Source organism: Struthio camelus, chromosome 5 (assembly GCF_040807025.1).
Source record: "Struthio camelus isolate bStrCam1 chromosome 5, bStrCam1.hap1, whole genome shotgun sequence".
Lineage (NCBI taxonomy): Eukaryota > Metazoa > Chordata > Aves > Struthioniformes > Struthionidae > Struthio > Struthio camelus.
The window spans coordinates 71330130-71347471 of NC_090946.1; the positions used below are offsets into that span (position 1 = coordinate 71330130).

Genomic DNA, 17342 nt, shown 5'->3' on the forward strand with positions numbered 1-17342 from the left:
GGTCTGCTTTCAAGCTGCTCTGACTCAACCTTTGGTTGCACGATTGCTAGAACTGATGCAAGAGAGGTAGTAAAAATATGCAGCTGAAGACAGAGATCAAAACCCCTTTTTATAGTGGGAGATCAGTCTTAGATTAGCTTAAGTCAGCCATAATTTCAAGCCACGAGGCTGTAGTTACGACAACCTCTTTAAACCGAAACTGCTGCCGCCGAAAGAAAGTCTTTCCTCCCTACCCAGTGAAACAATCCCTTCCGACCCCGTGCAACTTCCTCCCTTGTGCCTGTAAGGGGCAAAGGGGCATTGATCTGGTTCACCATGCAACACAGCCAGCTGGATGACGATCAGAACAATGAAGTACATTACGGGACAACCAGTTTTGCAGGTTAATGTTCAGCTGGGCCAACTCCCCAGCCTGGCTCTGCATGCAGCCATCAGCTTAAGCAGAGACCAGTGCCGAGCTGGAGGGATGCTGGTACTGCTTCCTTTAGGAGCAGTGCTGGCCTGACTTGCAACGTGAACGGCATGTTGTATTTGTTACCCCTTCAACAGGCTTGCTACCCCGCGGGACTCTCCCAGCCAGCCTTAGAAACCCCACCTGAGCCAGCAGTTTGGCACCTCGAGGACACGCCAGTGACAACCTGCGGGCAAAGCTGGCCTGGGCCACAACAAAACAGTAGCTCAGTACAGAAAGCCAAGGAGCTGGCACCCCATTTCCATTTCTGTGACCACCCGGGGAAAAGGCTCAAACGCGCACAGCCGTTATCGTAACCCTGCAAAAAACCACTGCTCGGCGCACACCGAAATCCAGCTTCGGCGCCTCAGGCGGCGGGGGTGGTTACCATCGCGCCTCGCGCGCTGTCAGGGACAGGCGCTCCGGCCCTGAGGCGACGAATTTCTGTCAGGTACAACCCCCGCCCCGCACCCGCCAGGCGCAACCCCGCCGCCCCCCGCCATCTTGAGCCGCCCCCTCCGCAGCCTCCGCTCCGCCCCGCCCGGCACGCGCCCCGCCCCCACCCCACGCCCGAGGCTCCGCCCCTCGCCGCCAGCGCCCACCCAAGGGCCGGCCACCTGGCGCATGCGCAGACGGGCAGTAAACAGGCAGCGCCGCTCCGCCCCTTTACGCCGTTTGCGTGGCCGCCTCCGCGTAGGGCCGCGCGAGCCCCGGCGGCGGCGGCGGCGGCGACGGTTGCGGTTGCGCAGTGGAGCTACATCCGGGCACTGGGGCAGGATGAATGCTCCTTTCCAAGATGGCGGCGGAGGGAGGAGGGAAGGAGATGAACGAGATTAAGACCCAGTTCACCACCCGGGAGGGGCTGTACAAGCTGCTGAGCCACTCGGAGTACAGCCGGCCTAACCGGGTGCCCTTCAACTCGCAGGGCTCCAACCCGGTCCGCGTTTCCTTCGTCAACGTCAACGACCAGAGCGGCAACGGTGACCGGCTCTGCTTCAATGTGGGCCGGGAGCTGTACTTCTACATCTACAAGGGGGTCCGCAAGGTACCGGGGCTCGGCCGCCGGGCGAGGAGAGGGGCTGGGGGGGAGCTCCGCGGCGGGCCGCCCCCCCCGCCGAGGGCTCGCCGGGTGCCAGCGGGGGGCGGCGGGGGGCTGGGGCCGCCCCGCGGGGCCGCTTCTCCTTCGGGCCCCCCGGGGCCTCGCCTTGGGGCTGGCAGCTCCTCGGTTGGGGCTCGGCTGTAGCTGCCGCTTTAGCTGCTCTCCCGATCAGCTGGTTCGTAGGGTAGCGGTTCGAGGAGGGGGAGCGTAGGCCTGGCCTGGAGGGCTGTGCGAGGTGGACTGGCGCTGGCTTAGTGCTGAAGGGCTACGTCAAAATACGGTTGTCACCAGCGGTAGGTGTGTGGGGGGCCCTTCTAAGGGATGTGATTGCTTGGCCCCTCCTTGGCGTACAGGGGTGAGGGCTGGCTTTCCAATAGTGAGGCAACTCGGGGCCTCTTTCACCTGCTGCTTCAGGTGTGAGGTTGCTGGACACTAATGCTTGGCATGGTTATGGTGATGTCAGATCCCTGCTTCCAGGATGGTGGGAGAGCATATCTTCCTAGCCTTAACCAAGTAGTTACAGCTTTCACTTTAATTTTAGGCCTTTATTGTGGCTTTGAAGTGTGGACTGTTTCTAGGATTGTCTCTAAATGGGGGCAGTGCAATGAGCTACATGTCAAATAGTTAACACAGAGAAAGCTGTTATTATAGGAAAGAAATGTTGATTCAACCTAAGAGATCCTCCTTAAATGTTAATATTTGATGCACGGCTAACAGCGTGTGTTTTTGATGTCTCAGTTCACTGTATTTATAAACAAACTTGTTCTGCCTGTTGTTTATTAGGGTCCTTGGCCTCATGGGATTTAGTGGGGCGTTCAGAGTTTGTCATGCTGTGTGAATGCACGTCACTCAATATATGTAAACATAGATGTCGTGATTGTCAGTTTTCTGTTTTCTGCTTTGAAAAGTGGATGTTCGTTACCTTACGTATTTGAGACTCAGCAGCCATAATGTGAGTACCTTGGAGTCTTCCTGCTTGTAGCCCACCAAGCAACAGGGAATGAAGGCACAGAGAACTAGTGACGTACCCAAGGTCACGCAGGAAGCTTGTAGGCGAGCAAAGAATTATACCTGAATCTACAAAGACTTAAGCTAGTGCCCACATCACTCCTCCACCTATATAAAATGTAAGCGCTAACTGGAGATAAAAGCTGCCTGGGTATCTGTTGACTATGACTTGACAGATCTGTCCTATGTAATTGTATGAAAAAAATGCCTACAGATTTTGGTTTCACGCTTTAATGGATTTTAACAATCTACTTATGTTGTAAATAATATTTAAACAAAGATTTCTTTAAGTACCTGATGAGTGTTTTGTATCAAACATGCAGTTGCTATCTTTAATGCTTGCAAGATATTGTGGGTGGCACTTATCTCTAAAAATCCGTCTCTTAAATTATTGCCATGTTTGGATTCATTTTTCCATACAAGTAGCTGCAGACTTCTCTAATCTATATTGCAGAGCAGGTCTTCATGTAGTGTAGTAATTTTACATGTGTTTCTTACCAGTTGTCTTAGTCATCTTTTACTGCACTGCAAAGAATAAAAATCTAAATCCTGGAAGTACATTGAAAATAGGGAATAACTTTTTCAAATTAAAAGGCTAAGCTCAAAGTATTTTTCTAATACTTTTCTCTAGATACTAAAAGCTGTTTTTGTGTGTTGCGGTACACAGTAACTGAAAATTTTGGTTTGTCAAACTGTTAACTTGTGAGCTTTGAGGCATACCTGTTACAACATTAAATACTTTATTTTTTTCTCTCTGATTAGTGTAAAACATACTCATCCAGAACAGATTTTGTTTCAATAAGCTTTTACAGTATTACCATTTTAAAAAATAGTGTATATCCTATATATATATAACATTCACTTTAGTACAATGAACCTAGAGAAACAGCTGAAATAGATTAAAACATGCTTAATGTAAATAATTTAACTGAGAATGGGAAAGATGGTCTATCTTAAACTTGTAATACTTGTTCCTTAGGAACTTATTTTGAAATTATTCAGTTGGAAGTCATTGTTTTGTCTATGTAGAAAATTGACATGAGAACAAGGTTTTGATATGATCATTTGAGCTTTTCAAAATCAGAAGTTACGTATTTTGTAGCTATCCTAACAGAAGAGAGCTACTGTTGCCTAAATTGATAGTGAATAACACTCTCTTAAACTGGACAAACTATCAAACTCTTTGCAAGCCTTTCTGTTTGGGGAGGGGATGGGCATTTAAAACTGACTGATCTGTGAATCTCTGCATGACACAAAGAACAAGATGATGTTAGTGAAGCTGTATTGTATATATCTGGTAGCTTGCTTTTTTTCTTTCTTTTTTTTTTTTTTTTTAAGGTCCGCTTCTTGCTGACAAAATTCTACACTTTTACTGAAATGAGTGAAAGAGTCATGAGGGCTGTATTTTAAGGAGCCGTGTATGTTAGGTACCTAGATAATTCTTGCGTTGGTAATCCAGTGCAGGTCAGTACACATCAAGTAAGATTCAGGCTTAAGCCATGGATGATGCTTAAGAATAAATGGTCTGAATACTGAGTCAAAGATACTACTTGAAAGGCTATTCCTTAAAATCACTGATACCAAACTTTATTCTTTTAGTTTCCATTGGATACTAGATATGCTTTATCTGCTATATCTACTTTGTAAATTGTCTTTTTACCTAGACTACTGCTGTGTGTGTTTTATTTAGGAAACGAAACTTATGTGAGGATCACCATTTCCAGGGATCTTTCTTTAACCTTGATCCTTCTTTCAAGAAACTTGGATTAAAAGTTATGTCTAGCTCCCAGAGCAGTCGTGCAGAACTTGTAATGCTGATATATGATGATGATAGTTCAGGGAAGAGGGTTGGACAGCACTTTGAGCTGTCCTTAGAGGCTTTATGGAGAAAACACAAATTTCTTCTTTGCATCTTTAAAAAGGAAGCTGAGTTTCTACTATTTCATGGTTTTATGTTACCTTCCTCAATGAAAGCACATCTGTTATGAGCCAGTGTTTTTTTCATATTGAAATTTGCACAGTTTTTTTTTTTTTTTATTTATTTATTAATAAGGCAATGAAGGTTTCCAGAAAACTGCTACTTTCTGTTTTGGATCCACTGAAAAGGGAAGTGAGCCTATAGTTAAGTAAAGAGAAATTAAACTGTAATGGAATGAGATGTGGTCGCTTTACTTATGCAAAATATATAATTATTCCTGACTGCACTGAGTATTATTTGGCTTTCACTTTCAGTCCTCCTCAGCTTTGACTTTGAGGCTAGATGTGTACAATGATGTCTTGTTAAATGAAAGTGGTGAATTTCCATGAACTTAACTGATTTAGGGACAGCTGAAAATGATGGTCTTGCAGTGTAGCATCCTTCTGGCAGCGCGCTCTTATCTCCCTCTTGCTGGCTTTGGCACTACTCACCCTCTGGTTGAGCCAGTCCAGCTTGCTAAACCAGCTGGTAAATACTGACATTTTTCAGGGTGGGTTTTCTCTCAGTACAGTGGGCCTAGCCATCTCACTTTGGGTTTGGATATAGCAGGAACAGTCAGTACAAAGAAAGGGTTTGGGAAAGGGAGCAAGACTGCCCTGTTCAGTGGTGGCGAGCTGTCAGATCCAATTGGCTGTCTTGTGAAGCCTTACCTGACTAAAGCCTTCAGTTCAGCCTTTAGTCAGATTCGGAATGATCTGTTCTTTGTGGATTGTTGACTTAATCATGCTTAAGAGAGTTCTAGGTCGTACAGGAAGCTTTTTTTTTTTTCTTTGTTTTAGGAGTTTGTTTATTCGTGGAGTAGGGGTTATGAGGAAATCATTCAGAAACTATTACTCAAACTATAATGTATTGATGCTTTGGAGGGGTATCCCTTTCCCTGCAGCCCCAAATCAAGAGTGAGGGGTGTAACTTGATTCTTGCTTATGATACAGTCTTGGCATACTTAAACTTGGTTTATGGCTAGCTTTGCAAAATGATTTATTAGTTGATTCATTAGGCTTGAAAAGGAGAGGGCTATCTCATCTTCCTTGCCTTAGGATTGACTGACAAAATGAAGCTTTCTAGATTGCTGCTGAAATTATCATGAATCTGTTTCTCTTTCTGCTAGGAAGCTAGTGCATTTTGCTTTAAAGAAGTTTGTATACACCAATTGGTGTATTCTCTCTGCTTATTGAAAAGGCTTCTGGACAAATTAATTTGCTGCTGTGACCATGATATGTAGTGGTACATATTAGCAGTAGTGTTGCACTGTACACAATCTTAGTTTTTACTTAACATTGCCATGTTATGAATGTGAATGTGTAAGTTTAACTTAGTATACTGTATTTTAAATTCTGACTACCTTGTCTCTTTGTTAACGTGCGGCAGGTTTTCCCAACACTGGTTGTTTCTTCTTTGGAACGTCTTTCTTGCCAAAAAAAAGGCTTTGCCTTAAGTTGTACTTTTTTCTTGCAGCTAGCTAAAGCAACAATCCTTCAGTAACTATGTGGTATTGCAGTATGGCATATTGCATTAGAAGCATGTGTAGGTGAGAAATTCAGATTGGAGGAGGCAGGGAGGTCAGAACCTGTCCATCTCTTGTGATGAGCAAGGGACTTGGAGGTCATTGTATTTGAACTAAGATGAAGATAACGCCATACCTCCTAAGATGAAGATAACGCCATACCTCCTAAGATGAAGATAACGCCATACCTCAACTTCTCTCTTTTTAAGAGTGATCATACTGACAGTCCCTGGTTATCAGTAAAAATACTGAGGACATACAGGATTCCTTCCTTTACGGTTCTCTGAACTGTTTTTTTTTTTTTTTTTTTTTTTTGTGTCTGGCTTGACACTGGAGTCTCTGTTGCCTGGTTGAGAAGTGTTATCCTTGGTGATTACTTTCATCATACAGACTGTTTGTCTAGGATCCTGTCTCAATGGCAGAATGAAAATGGGTGGTGTTTATCACTGTGCTTAATATACTGCTCTGGGAAGAGTCCTGTGAGGCAATTGTAGGTTGAAGCTGGAACCTGGACAACAGATCTTTCTCAAGATGTAATGGGGAGGTGAGTTTATATTTCTCTATATTTAGAAATCACTAAGTTGTGTTAGGCCTCAAAAAAAACCCATGTTTCAGCAGCACATACGAACTATAAAAATGCTGATCTGTAAATATATTTACAAATTCATTTTCTTTGAAGCAGGGTGAAGTATACTTACATATTTTTTACCAGCTCTTAAACCTACCGTAACAAGAATTTCATGGCGTTCATAAATAACTTGTTTTGATGCTTGGTTTTTGTTGATTTTCCTAATATCTAACAGAACTGGGAGGGGGGGAGGAGTAAGCTGCTTGCTGTTCTCTACCTTGGATGTAGAGAACAGTTGACTACTGCCTTTTTTTTTTTTTTTTTAAATACTTGTTTGAAAACTTGTTGGTTTGCCCACTCACTTTCCCTAAAGTAAAGAAATCTTGTTCTGACCTTTCTCCTCAGATCGTCGCTTCTAAATGTCTGATTGCTCTCCTCAATATTAGCTTCAATTAACTTGCGTTTTCATTTGCAGTGCCTAGATATAGCAGCTCTGTCATGACTTCAGTGTAGGATAAAGGAGAATAATTGCCTACTGTGTCTATCTTCTAATACTCTTGCTAACATATTGCCGAATGTTGACATTTCTGAATCCTTCTCATAGTGTTGACTCATTTGATTTGTTCCCTATCATTTTGCTGCTTTTCTCCATTTTATCTGTGTCTATTTTTTTGTTTATAAAATTGCCAAGTAGCATTTATATTGAATTTCATTCTATCAAGTTTATTAAGTGCTTTTATTTCCAACGCTGTTCTGCATACTATACATCCAATCTTCATGTCCTTAACTGATTTGAAGTGTATTCTCATCTGTTACCAAAAATATCTCATAAAACTCAAACACCATACCTACTTAGCTTACTTGTAGGTGTGCCGCATGGGACTTACCAAAGGCCTTGTTAATGTCAAGGCATTGTATTTGCTGCTGACCTTTTTCCTTAGTCCAGTTAGTTATCTGTCAGAAGACAAATAGATTCTTTTGATGCTTGCTTTTGGTGAATTCCACTTGTGTGGATTTTTTCCCTTCACTGTCTAGGTGGTCACGGACTGATTCATTTCAGTCTTTTTGATACCAAGGAAAGGTTAACTACTATGACTGTCTAATTCTACTATAAGGTGTTCTGGATTGGAATGTTTGTTTATACCAGACTTAAACATCAGTGTTACTGCCAAAGAGATGACATACAAAGCTGGTTATTAGAAGTCCTGCAGCAAAGATATCAAAACTTTCCTCAAAGGTATCTGGTGCCTGCAACGGGTAAGATACTCTTTTTCTGTGCTATAGGCATTTGCATAGTTCTCATTTGTTCAGATATTCTGGATGTGACATTACATAAACCTATTCTGTCCCTCTTAAAAGAGATAATAAATTCTTTTCCAAAGAATTTCTTAGTTTGTTGGTGAATTTCTTAATTTGTGGTAAATTTCTTTTCTATTTTGTTAGAAGCATTGTTAGGTTGGGGCTGAATTTAGCAGTCCTATGGTGGATGGTATTATGGCTGGATCAGTAGTATTTTACTTGGTTGTTTTTGCTCGTGAAAGTATTTGGAAGGCTTTTGGAAACTTGTTTCAAGTCTTTAAAGGATGGGTATACTTACGAGCTCGAGTTTTATGATGTAGATAGATGATCTGTTTCCTAAGTCTAGCTGGGCCTTATTAAGGACTGCCATTATTAAGAGCTGCCACAACATGTTACAAAATGCCCCTGTAGAATTTAGTGAAGGCTCTTTTTGTAACTCCTTTCCTTCACTGACAGTTCCAAAGGAAATAGTGAAAAGGTAGTGTATGTTACAGCAATATAGGTAAGCTTAAGAGTTTAACTTTTTGTCATGTGGCTGATATGGCACAGCTGTGACTGGCTTAAGCAAGAGGAACTCTGAAGAATAAAAAGCTGTTTAAAAAGGATACAGATGTTAAATATCTTACTGTAAAAGAGAACAGAATATTTGCACTTGATGAGGCTTAGAAGATGGTTATTCTCTGGGGGCTACCTCAGGCTTTGAGGATATTGGTATTAGGTTTTAGTGCTTTTGCCTTTTCTAGTCTGTGCTTCAAGCCTGTGTCACAACTATCTGACTTCAGTAAGCTATTGCAGTGCATCCTTTGAAGGACAGCTCTCTTAAGGTAATGACAACATGATTCATATATCTGTGGCTGCCTATCTAGCTGGCATGTTTCAGAAAGAATACTGAGCTATGCTGGCCAAATTCAAAAACTGGTAGATGGTATTTTATATTGCCGTGTGATTTATTTTTTGATCACTGCAGGTAGAATTTTCCATTGTTACTTTGTATTAAAATATATTTGTTGTAATATTGCACTCGTGAAGTCTGTTGGTGGAATTAATATAAAATCATTGATTGTGTAGCTTGTTCTCTGCAAGCTGACAGCATTCTAGTCATAATGCTTCACAGGTGCAAATAATGGCCATTTATGTGACACAATCATTTCTGTGTCTGTAGTGAGTTTTCTGGACCAGCTTTGTCGGAATATTTACAGAAGGGTTGCACTATGTGCTTGAGTAGCAAGGAGGTTGTATTATACTTAGATATCTGACAATTTGCAAAACTTAAAAAGTGTGTTAAAGAGGTTTCAAACTGTTTAGATGTTGCCTAGAGCCATCTCGGAGAGGATTACAAGCCATAATTGTTGTCTTTAATGTTCTAAAATAAAATTTAACACCCTAGTTTGAAGTATTATTATTGTAGTTCTCTGGCGAAAAGCAACCAACGGAAGTCCTTTCTTTGGAATAACGTGTATCCACAGGCCAGTTGCTGTTAAACTGCTCTGGCTATGAGTTGACACATCTGGACCAATGGCTGTTTGAAAATGGTCAGGGAAAGCAAAGGCTCTTCATCCTGTTAATTCCTTCTCCTCTTAGAAAGGTTAAGGAAACTAAACAGTGAAGTTAAACGTAATAAGAGGCAAGTTGAAGTAATGTTATTCTGCTGTATCCTTCTAAGTAATGTGATGTTTTTCCTCCTCTGTCTCATCCCACTTGTTAGTCCAAAAGTATGTGTGGTCCCTTTTCCAGCATCTACACCCCTAACTAAAATAAAGTGATGAATTTTGTTTTGTTTCAGCTTCTATGTAACAGGCAGTTGGTAGTCTAACTGTAGTCTTTGGGCAGGACCACCAGTCACTACAATTGAAATCTTTCGTATGACGGTATCATAACTTGATGTTTGAATTCTGCTTTTGCCTTATTCAGAAAGCCCTTCAGAAGGATGTGAATGACAAATCTCTAAGAGATGCTTTCTTCAAATTGGTTTCAGTTTTCATTTGCCAACTTTAATTAGTCTTTAATTTCATGAGTTAGTAATAAAGCTGTCAAGTGGCCATAATGGTCAAAGAAAGAGTAGTTACGGTTTTTAGAAGCTGTGCTGTTAAATCTGCCTGGGATGGGAAAGCAGCTGTATTGATCAGTTCTTGTTTTAATAAAGCCTAATTTTTGTACACCTAGAGAATGTAAAGTGCTGCATTATACTAAATGCTAAGTGAGTATAAGTGAGATCTTTAACTGTAAAAATGCCCTGGAGTAGGGAGAAAACCTCTGCATGAATGTTGGATGTTATGAACAAACTTCATTATCCCCAACCTTTTAAGAATATAAAACGTAATTCCGATTCATCTGTGCTGGAAGTTTCAGTACACTTTGTCAGGAGAGTGCTACTGCATAAAACTTTCAGAGCACTCCGGTTTATGGCTTTAGTACTCCCGCTCAACTAAAAGAAGAGGAAGCAGTGAGAGCAGGACACTGAGTGGATGCCAGTGTATATTGAAACTGTCTGTTAAAAATCCACAAGAGACTTGTGAAATAAACTATTGTAATGATGCCTTAAGGACGCTTTAGCCTGCACAGACAGTCACGAGGATAACTCAGTAAATCTGAGTAACATAAATGTCATCTCTTTCCGACTTACAAATGTAACCGTACTAGTAAGAAATACATAATCTTACAAGTCATAGCCTTTTCATATTTTTATTGTGACAGTTTACTCCTAAGGATTTTTTTTTCGTAGTTTTTTGTAAGCAGGACTCCTCCACAAGCTGTACTTTACATTTCAGCTGGGTGTCGGAGCATTACCTTGAAGTTATAATTAAAACTGAATTTTGACGATTATTGTTGTAAAGTATGTCTGATGTGTCTCTTTTTTTTTTTTTCTTACCGTCCATAGTGTTACCACCAAAAATAGTTAATTATGCAGTGAAACTTTTAAGTCATGTTCATCAGATTTAAGTATAGTTTAGATGTTTGGATTTACATAATTTAGTGGTCTTAATGGCTTATGTTGCCTCTAAAAATAAATTCAGCTTTAGTGTATTGTGAAGCCACATGCCTAGCCTGCCTTTTCCTTCATGTTCGCTCCTTTTTTCCCTAATAAGATTTACATGGTAAACGGTTGGATGCGTTTCCAGTGTGTGTGGTTTTTTTTATTTATTTATAAACAAAAATATTCTTGGAACCCCTGCTGAATTAACAGGTACTGTTTTTGAACCTTTTTAATGGGAGAGTGGGCCAGAGACCATCAGTAGCTAGTTGTTTACACTTTTGGGTGTTCATCAGAAGGATTAAAAAGTGATTTATGAGGGCAGGATTATTTGCATGGTTATGCAATGGCACTTTTTGAGTTAGATACCAAGTATGCTCTAGAATGCAGTATTTCTTACGTGTATTATAGCTACAGCTCATCTTGTTTGTCTCAATATGTATCAAATTATTACTCCATTGCTTATAAATAAACCAAGATTTAATTTAAAAAAAAAAAAAAAAGCCTTCTTAGTGTGAAGTATTAATCCAGGAGGATGTTTTATCCAAAGCAGACTTGCAGAAATGCAGGATGGAGCTTGCAAGAAAGAGATGCTTGGGTAGGCTAAGTATCTAAAGAGTTACTATTATGTAATAGCATTGCCTGTATATCTCAACAGGAGACTTTAGGCAAAATTTTACTCTTATTATTAAAAATGATTTTGTGCTCCATCCCCACCCCCCAATAAAACTGTCAAGTTATATTCATCGGTTTAACACATAAGGATGGCCTGCCTGCCTTTCTCACTTTCAGCAGTGAAGCTCTGTTCCCGTGTACAGAATAACATAGCTCTGAGTCAGGTGCAGTTAGCAAACACCTGCAAAGTTCTGAGATGCTGTTTTTTTTCTAGTGAAGTTACTGGCCTTCTAACACAGTTAGACGGCAGAATAGACTCTGTACCTGTAAATCAACTGCTTGAGCGTAGTTCTGCGTTTTAGCCAAAATGCAACTTCTTTGTCTAAGTTAACACATTAGACTGTGAGGTGGGATGGTTAAGCATGGGTACGTGCTGGCACTCTTGAAGCAGAGCGATGCGGCAGGTAACTGTTCTGAGCAACTCATACAGGAGTCTGATGAAGCTGCCTTTAGTGAGACCTAAAATGATTCATGCTTTTTGTCATAGTTAGAGAAGAGTAACAGTGTGCTTGGTGGTCAGTTAGGCTGTTACAGGTCTAGAGACAACTACTTGTTTAGTTGTTCTAACTCTGTGTTACCTTGTAGCAGTATTTATTGGTCTCCTTTCTGTCTTTCTGAGCAAGTTAACCCCTTCTGCAACAAGTATTTGGCCAGCACTGTTCTGGTTGATGTGAATATTGGGTTTTGTTAGTCCTAAATTGATAGAGGCTTTGCTGTACGTAAGAGAGCAAGTCAAAGGAAAGTACTAGTCAGGTCAGTGCTCTGAGAAGCCAAGTCTTAACAATGCTAGAAACTGCTTTTGCCCTGCTTTCTCCTCAGTCATTTGAGAACCCCCGCTTCTCTTGAATCACATCTGATTAATAGGCGTCCTGTGACTTTGACACCTCCAGTGCAAGTTGATAGAAAGGAGAATTTAGATTTGGAAAATCTCCTGATATATCGGTGCTGGTTAAAGACCTGATTGTTTAACAGCAGAAATCCCTAGTGTGGGTAGTATTATTATGCCAGTATCAATGGGCAGGATGACTTAAGGGCGGATGTGTGTTCTGTTGCTAGCCTAGCTGCCTCCAGTTCCGTGCTCTAAGGTAAGCCTCTGTTACGACCTTTAGCAAATCACTTGAAATGTAGGCAGTTAGTCACTCAGCAGGACAGCTGCCTGCAGGAAGATCAGTAGGTGACAATAGGTAGTTTGAGTGCTCCCTCTTACACTTCAGACCAAAATGAGCCGTGAGGAAGGAGACAAGTTATGTCATCATTTGGTAAATCAAACATTTTTAGTCCTTTAATGATCACTCTTTAAGAAAGTGATGAATAGCAGTCAAAAGGATTTTCCTCGCATAGTATCTGCCAGTGTAACTGCCAGCTCTTACTATTACTTAAAGGATCTGTACTTCACTTATTTTAAAATAATAGTAAGGCTATTGGGAAACTTGTTCTGAAGTTGAGGAACGTACTGTCTTTTGCTCTAAAACTAACGAAACGGGATTCTGGTTTGCGGAGGAGGTGATACCCTAGATCCAGTACGCGTGAGATTGTGGGAAAGTCTGGTTTTGTAGCAGTGTATCGGTGTTTGGGATTTAGTTCTCAGCATCTGTTTTCAAGCTCCTGTTTTTCTTCTGTATGAAGTATTTGTTCTGTAACCTTTTTTACCTCACAGGGTTGGGCTGTTATGAAATGTCTTCAACCAGAGAAGGAAGATGCATTGCAAATTAACAACTTTAGGACAGGAGTTAAGGCAAATACTCTTTTTCATCTGTCTGTTACCAAATATGACCACAAAAAGCATAAACCAATGGGCCTCATTTTGGTGTTGGAGCATAAATTATGTATTTGGTAGATAATTTATTCACATAACTTTGGTAGAACTGCTCTGGGACTCCTGGAATAACAGCCAGTTACAGCTTATTTTTAGTACAAAAGTAATTAGGTCTTTGTTCTAGTAATATTTTGTTAACATGCGGCAACATGATGGAGTTATTAGTTTAATTAAAAAAAAATACTATATCAAAAATATCTGGCGTTCCTGTGGAACTTGCAAAATACAACAGAAGACAGAAAAGACAGTTCTCGCTTTCTGGACAGACATTGCTGTATTGTATTTGACTCTCACTGAGCTGTGTAAGGAAAGAAATAAATTGATTAACAATTACTGCTACAGTGAAATGAGTTTCTATAGCAACAATGCAATGCAGGGTACTATTATTCAGTCTGCTTTTCTGTAACAGATATTTTTTTCTTACAAGCAGTGATTTCATTCTGGAATAAAACATTGATTTGTTATAGCGACAGATGTAAAAAAAAAAAAAAAAAAAAGGACAAGAGCTCAGGATTTTTCTTTTAAAAAAACTTTTCCTCCTCTTATGTGCTGAAAAGGGGCTGGGGGGGGGGGGAACACTTCTTACTGCTTTTCTGCATGTTATTTAGTATAATGGAGTTATACTGGGTATGTCACTACACAGTATGAATGCATATATACTTCACTTCTTTCTATTGACAAGACTGTATGAAACTATGAACTTGCTCTAATTTGATAAGAATGATCATATGATAACTTGCAAGTTTCAAGTTAATCAACTAATAGTTATGTCCTAATAAACTAAATAGCTTATACTGATTCTTTGCATCAACTAGGCTTTGAGTTTTGTTCAAACTCTCAAATAGTTTTTTTTTTTTTTTAATACTTGTGAATGCTGTTGTAGAGAGGGATGTTCTACTTTAAGCTTCTCTGTTAAAACTGGAGGTAAGTGTATTGTCAAGGGACTGTAGTTCTTTTGTGGTTTTTTTTCCTCCCCCCATAAAATACACTTTTAAAGCCAACAACTTTTGAGTGCTCTTGTATCTTGATATTTTTGAAATTAGAACAAGTGTGGTTCAAACAGTGTCAGTTATGAAGCTACAGTGGTCTTACAGTCTTTGAACTTAGTTTTGTGTAATGTACTTTAAGAAAAATTTGATGTGGATATGTAATCGCTTGAATGAAACAGCAAAAATAACTGTTCTGTCTCTAGCAAGCTGTCAAGCCATGTATACGTAGTCTACCTCAGAGGACTGTAAATCCTTAGTATACTGGCACTACTGATAGTTGTGCATGTATTGTTTTTTGGTGTTCTGAGAAAATTGTACTAATGTTTTAGAGAAGAAAAGAATAAGGCTCAAAGCTCAAGTGAAAGTAATGACTTGCATGAAGGCTTTGAAGGTGTGACTGACTGGAACAGTAGCCAAACAGGTCAGGTAACTCTTTTGTGTGTGTGCAGGGAGGAGATGACACTAGCATTAAGTCATGCAATGTTTTCGGGTTGCTCCATGTTTTGGGGGCCATCTAAATAGCAATCTGCTTGCTCTAATTTAAATGAGTGTCATTTAATAGTTTAATAGTTGCAATTTTCTCACCGGTTTTACTTGGAGATGAGCCAATTTAAACCATTTCCCGGTGAAAGTAACCAGGTGTTTAGCAAGTGTCCCAACTGAGCCAGTGAACTAAATGAGCACGCTTGCTGAGTTGTACCAGCGTACGTTGTTTTAGTGGACGTTTACATACATATTTTCCTTGATTTCTTACACTTAGTATATATCTTGTCTTTGTTCAGCCCATCTGTGTCATGCCTCGTTCAGCATTAAAAGCAAGTGAGGAAGGACTGATTGTAAGTGTAGACGACTGACTAGACTGTAGGAGTAAGAGGAAGTGAAAGGATCCATTGGAGAATAAGGAGCAAGAATGTGATCAGAAAGATAGCTATTACCATTTCACTTTAGAGGTATGAATCTGTTATAATCTGCTAGATTGTAACCCTTCAGAAAGGAGTTATGGTTAGCTAAGCATAAATCTTAAGTGAACCTTGCAGAACTTAATTATGATATAGTCAAGGAAGGATATAATTGTTAAGGTACACTTAATTGTCTCAGTTCCTCTAAAGTGAGGAGACTAAAATACATGCAACAGTGCATTCCAGACTTTATGAAAGGTGATATATCTCTTTATGTGATGATAACCCATAAGCAGTGTTACGGCATGAACTTCGCTCAGCACGTTAGTATTTAGTGTGTTCTCTGCTATTTTTGAAGTGAGTTGCTTTTCAATTCGCCGTGTTTTTAACGGTGAACATCTCTGCTAAAACCCTCTGCCTGCCTGTAACTCAGAAGTCAGGCAGGTGTTTTCCTCAGTCATATTTAGGTAGAGACAAAACATGCGACAACGCAAGCATGAAAAATAATTCAGTGCTGAGTTCATGAAAAAGGATTAGAGAGGAGATTTACTTCTAATGATCTTTGTAATGGTATATTGTTTTTTACTTGTGTAAAATGAGAAGAATTCTCATCTGTTTAGTTTCAGTTCTAGGTTTTGGAAATTCTGAGGAAGGTAAGTGATTTTTGTATTCGATTTTTTTTTTTTTTTCTTGTATAAAATAAGGCATCATCTCCCTGCAGTGCAGTCTGAGGAAAAGCATTCATATATAATGCATTTTATATAAACAGCTTTATTTGAAGTTCAAGTTCTCAACCTTTCTAGTCTAATGCTCTAGGGATAAGGGAGAATTGGAACCATCATTTTTTAGTTTAAAGATTCACTGTCTGGGTAGTGAAGGTCCCCTCTGCACTAATATCTCAAACAGTTTATATGTCATTAATGATTTGTTCACACATCACATCTGGGCTTGTCCAAACTGGCAACTTTAGAGAAAACTGCCAAATATAAGTGCTCAAGTAGATTAGTATGGTAGATACTTTACGTAAGGGAGGTCTAGAACCTTAAACTCATTCTATTTTAAAGTGAGAGAGACTCAAAACACTAAGTTTCTGATTTCTTATTTATTTTTATATCTCTTGCTGACTACAGGAATTGTGACAGCTGTTGAGAGGAGAACTTCTAGTTGAGCTCTTCTTCTGGGAATGTTTTTAGAAATGCTTAATGTTTTCATTTGTAACCTTCGGACAAAGAAGTAAGATCACATACAGAATCACCAAATTCTCTTGATAAACTTGGAAGGCATCACTCTTCATAATCAGAATATTTTATATGGAGGAACAAGCGGATATCAGAATAATAGGTGAGGTGAAACCTCTTTAGGAAAGTATGTACTTGGGTAGTTCTTGCTTTGGCCTGATAACTTTTAGAGGAGGATGATAACCAGGGTGTAACATTGATTACAAGCTGACCCAGCTCGTGGTGCAGCTGTTGAGGGCAGGAGATGAATGCAGTTCTAAGATGTATCAAATGAGGTTTGCCAAGAGAAATAGGGGAGTGTCTTTAGTGCCGTTATGTGGAGCACTAGAGAGATGTCTTTAATATTGTAGAAAATTCTAGTTGCTCATGTTGAGGAAGGTGAATTCACTAGGATTAGGAAAAGATAGCATCCAATGTAAAATTGGAGGAGGAAGAAAAGTGTGATTTTTTTTTTTTTAATTCCTTTATTGCTTTTTTAAGCTAGCAGAGCAATCACTCTTTCTTTCCTTTCCTTCTCTGAATGCCTTAGGAGTGTGGAAAGTGTTGAAACTCATACAAGAATGAACAGGTGAAAATTGGCCAAACATTGTTGCTTACAGTAGCAGAGGTCCTACGTAAAGCTTTTTGCAGACTAGGATATTAACCAGTGACAGTGCTGGTAGCATTTTATGTTCTTTTTGGATAGTCACATCCAGTTAGCTCTATACAGGAATCTTGTGTTGATATCGAGCAAACATAACAACAAAACCATTCCTAAGTTAGTGCCTTTTTGGCAGTGTGTTTTGTCTGAATGTCAATTAGGATTTCTGGGGGGACAACTTCAGCGTTCTTAGGTCTGTCCTGCTTC

General features: G+C 40.0%; 1 protein-coding gene across 6 annotated transcripts in view; it reads left to right on the forward strand.

The window, feature by feature from the left end:
* The first annotated feature begins 1081 nt into the window (after positions 1–1081).
* WDR20 (WD repeat domain 20) overlaps positions 1082–17342 on the forward strand; it is a 49139-nt gene continuing 32878 nt past the window's right edge. For 4 of the 6 annotated variants that reach the window (XR_011141652.1, XR_011141653.1, XM_068947071.1 and 1 more), the window contains exon 1: positions 1134–1496. Coding sequence is in view for 4 of the 6 variants with exons in the window: in XM_068947071.1 (XP_068803172.1) it covers positions 1233–1496 (264 nt within the window). In the remaining 2 variants the exon portion in view is untranslated. Of the gene's footprint in view, positions 1497–17342 lie in introns of all 6 variants that reach the window. The other 2 variants (XM_068947070.1, XM_068947068.1) reach the window with 2 other exon arrangements.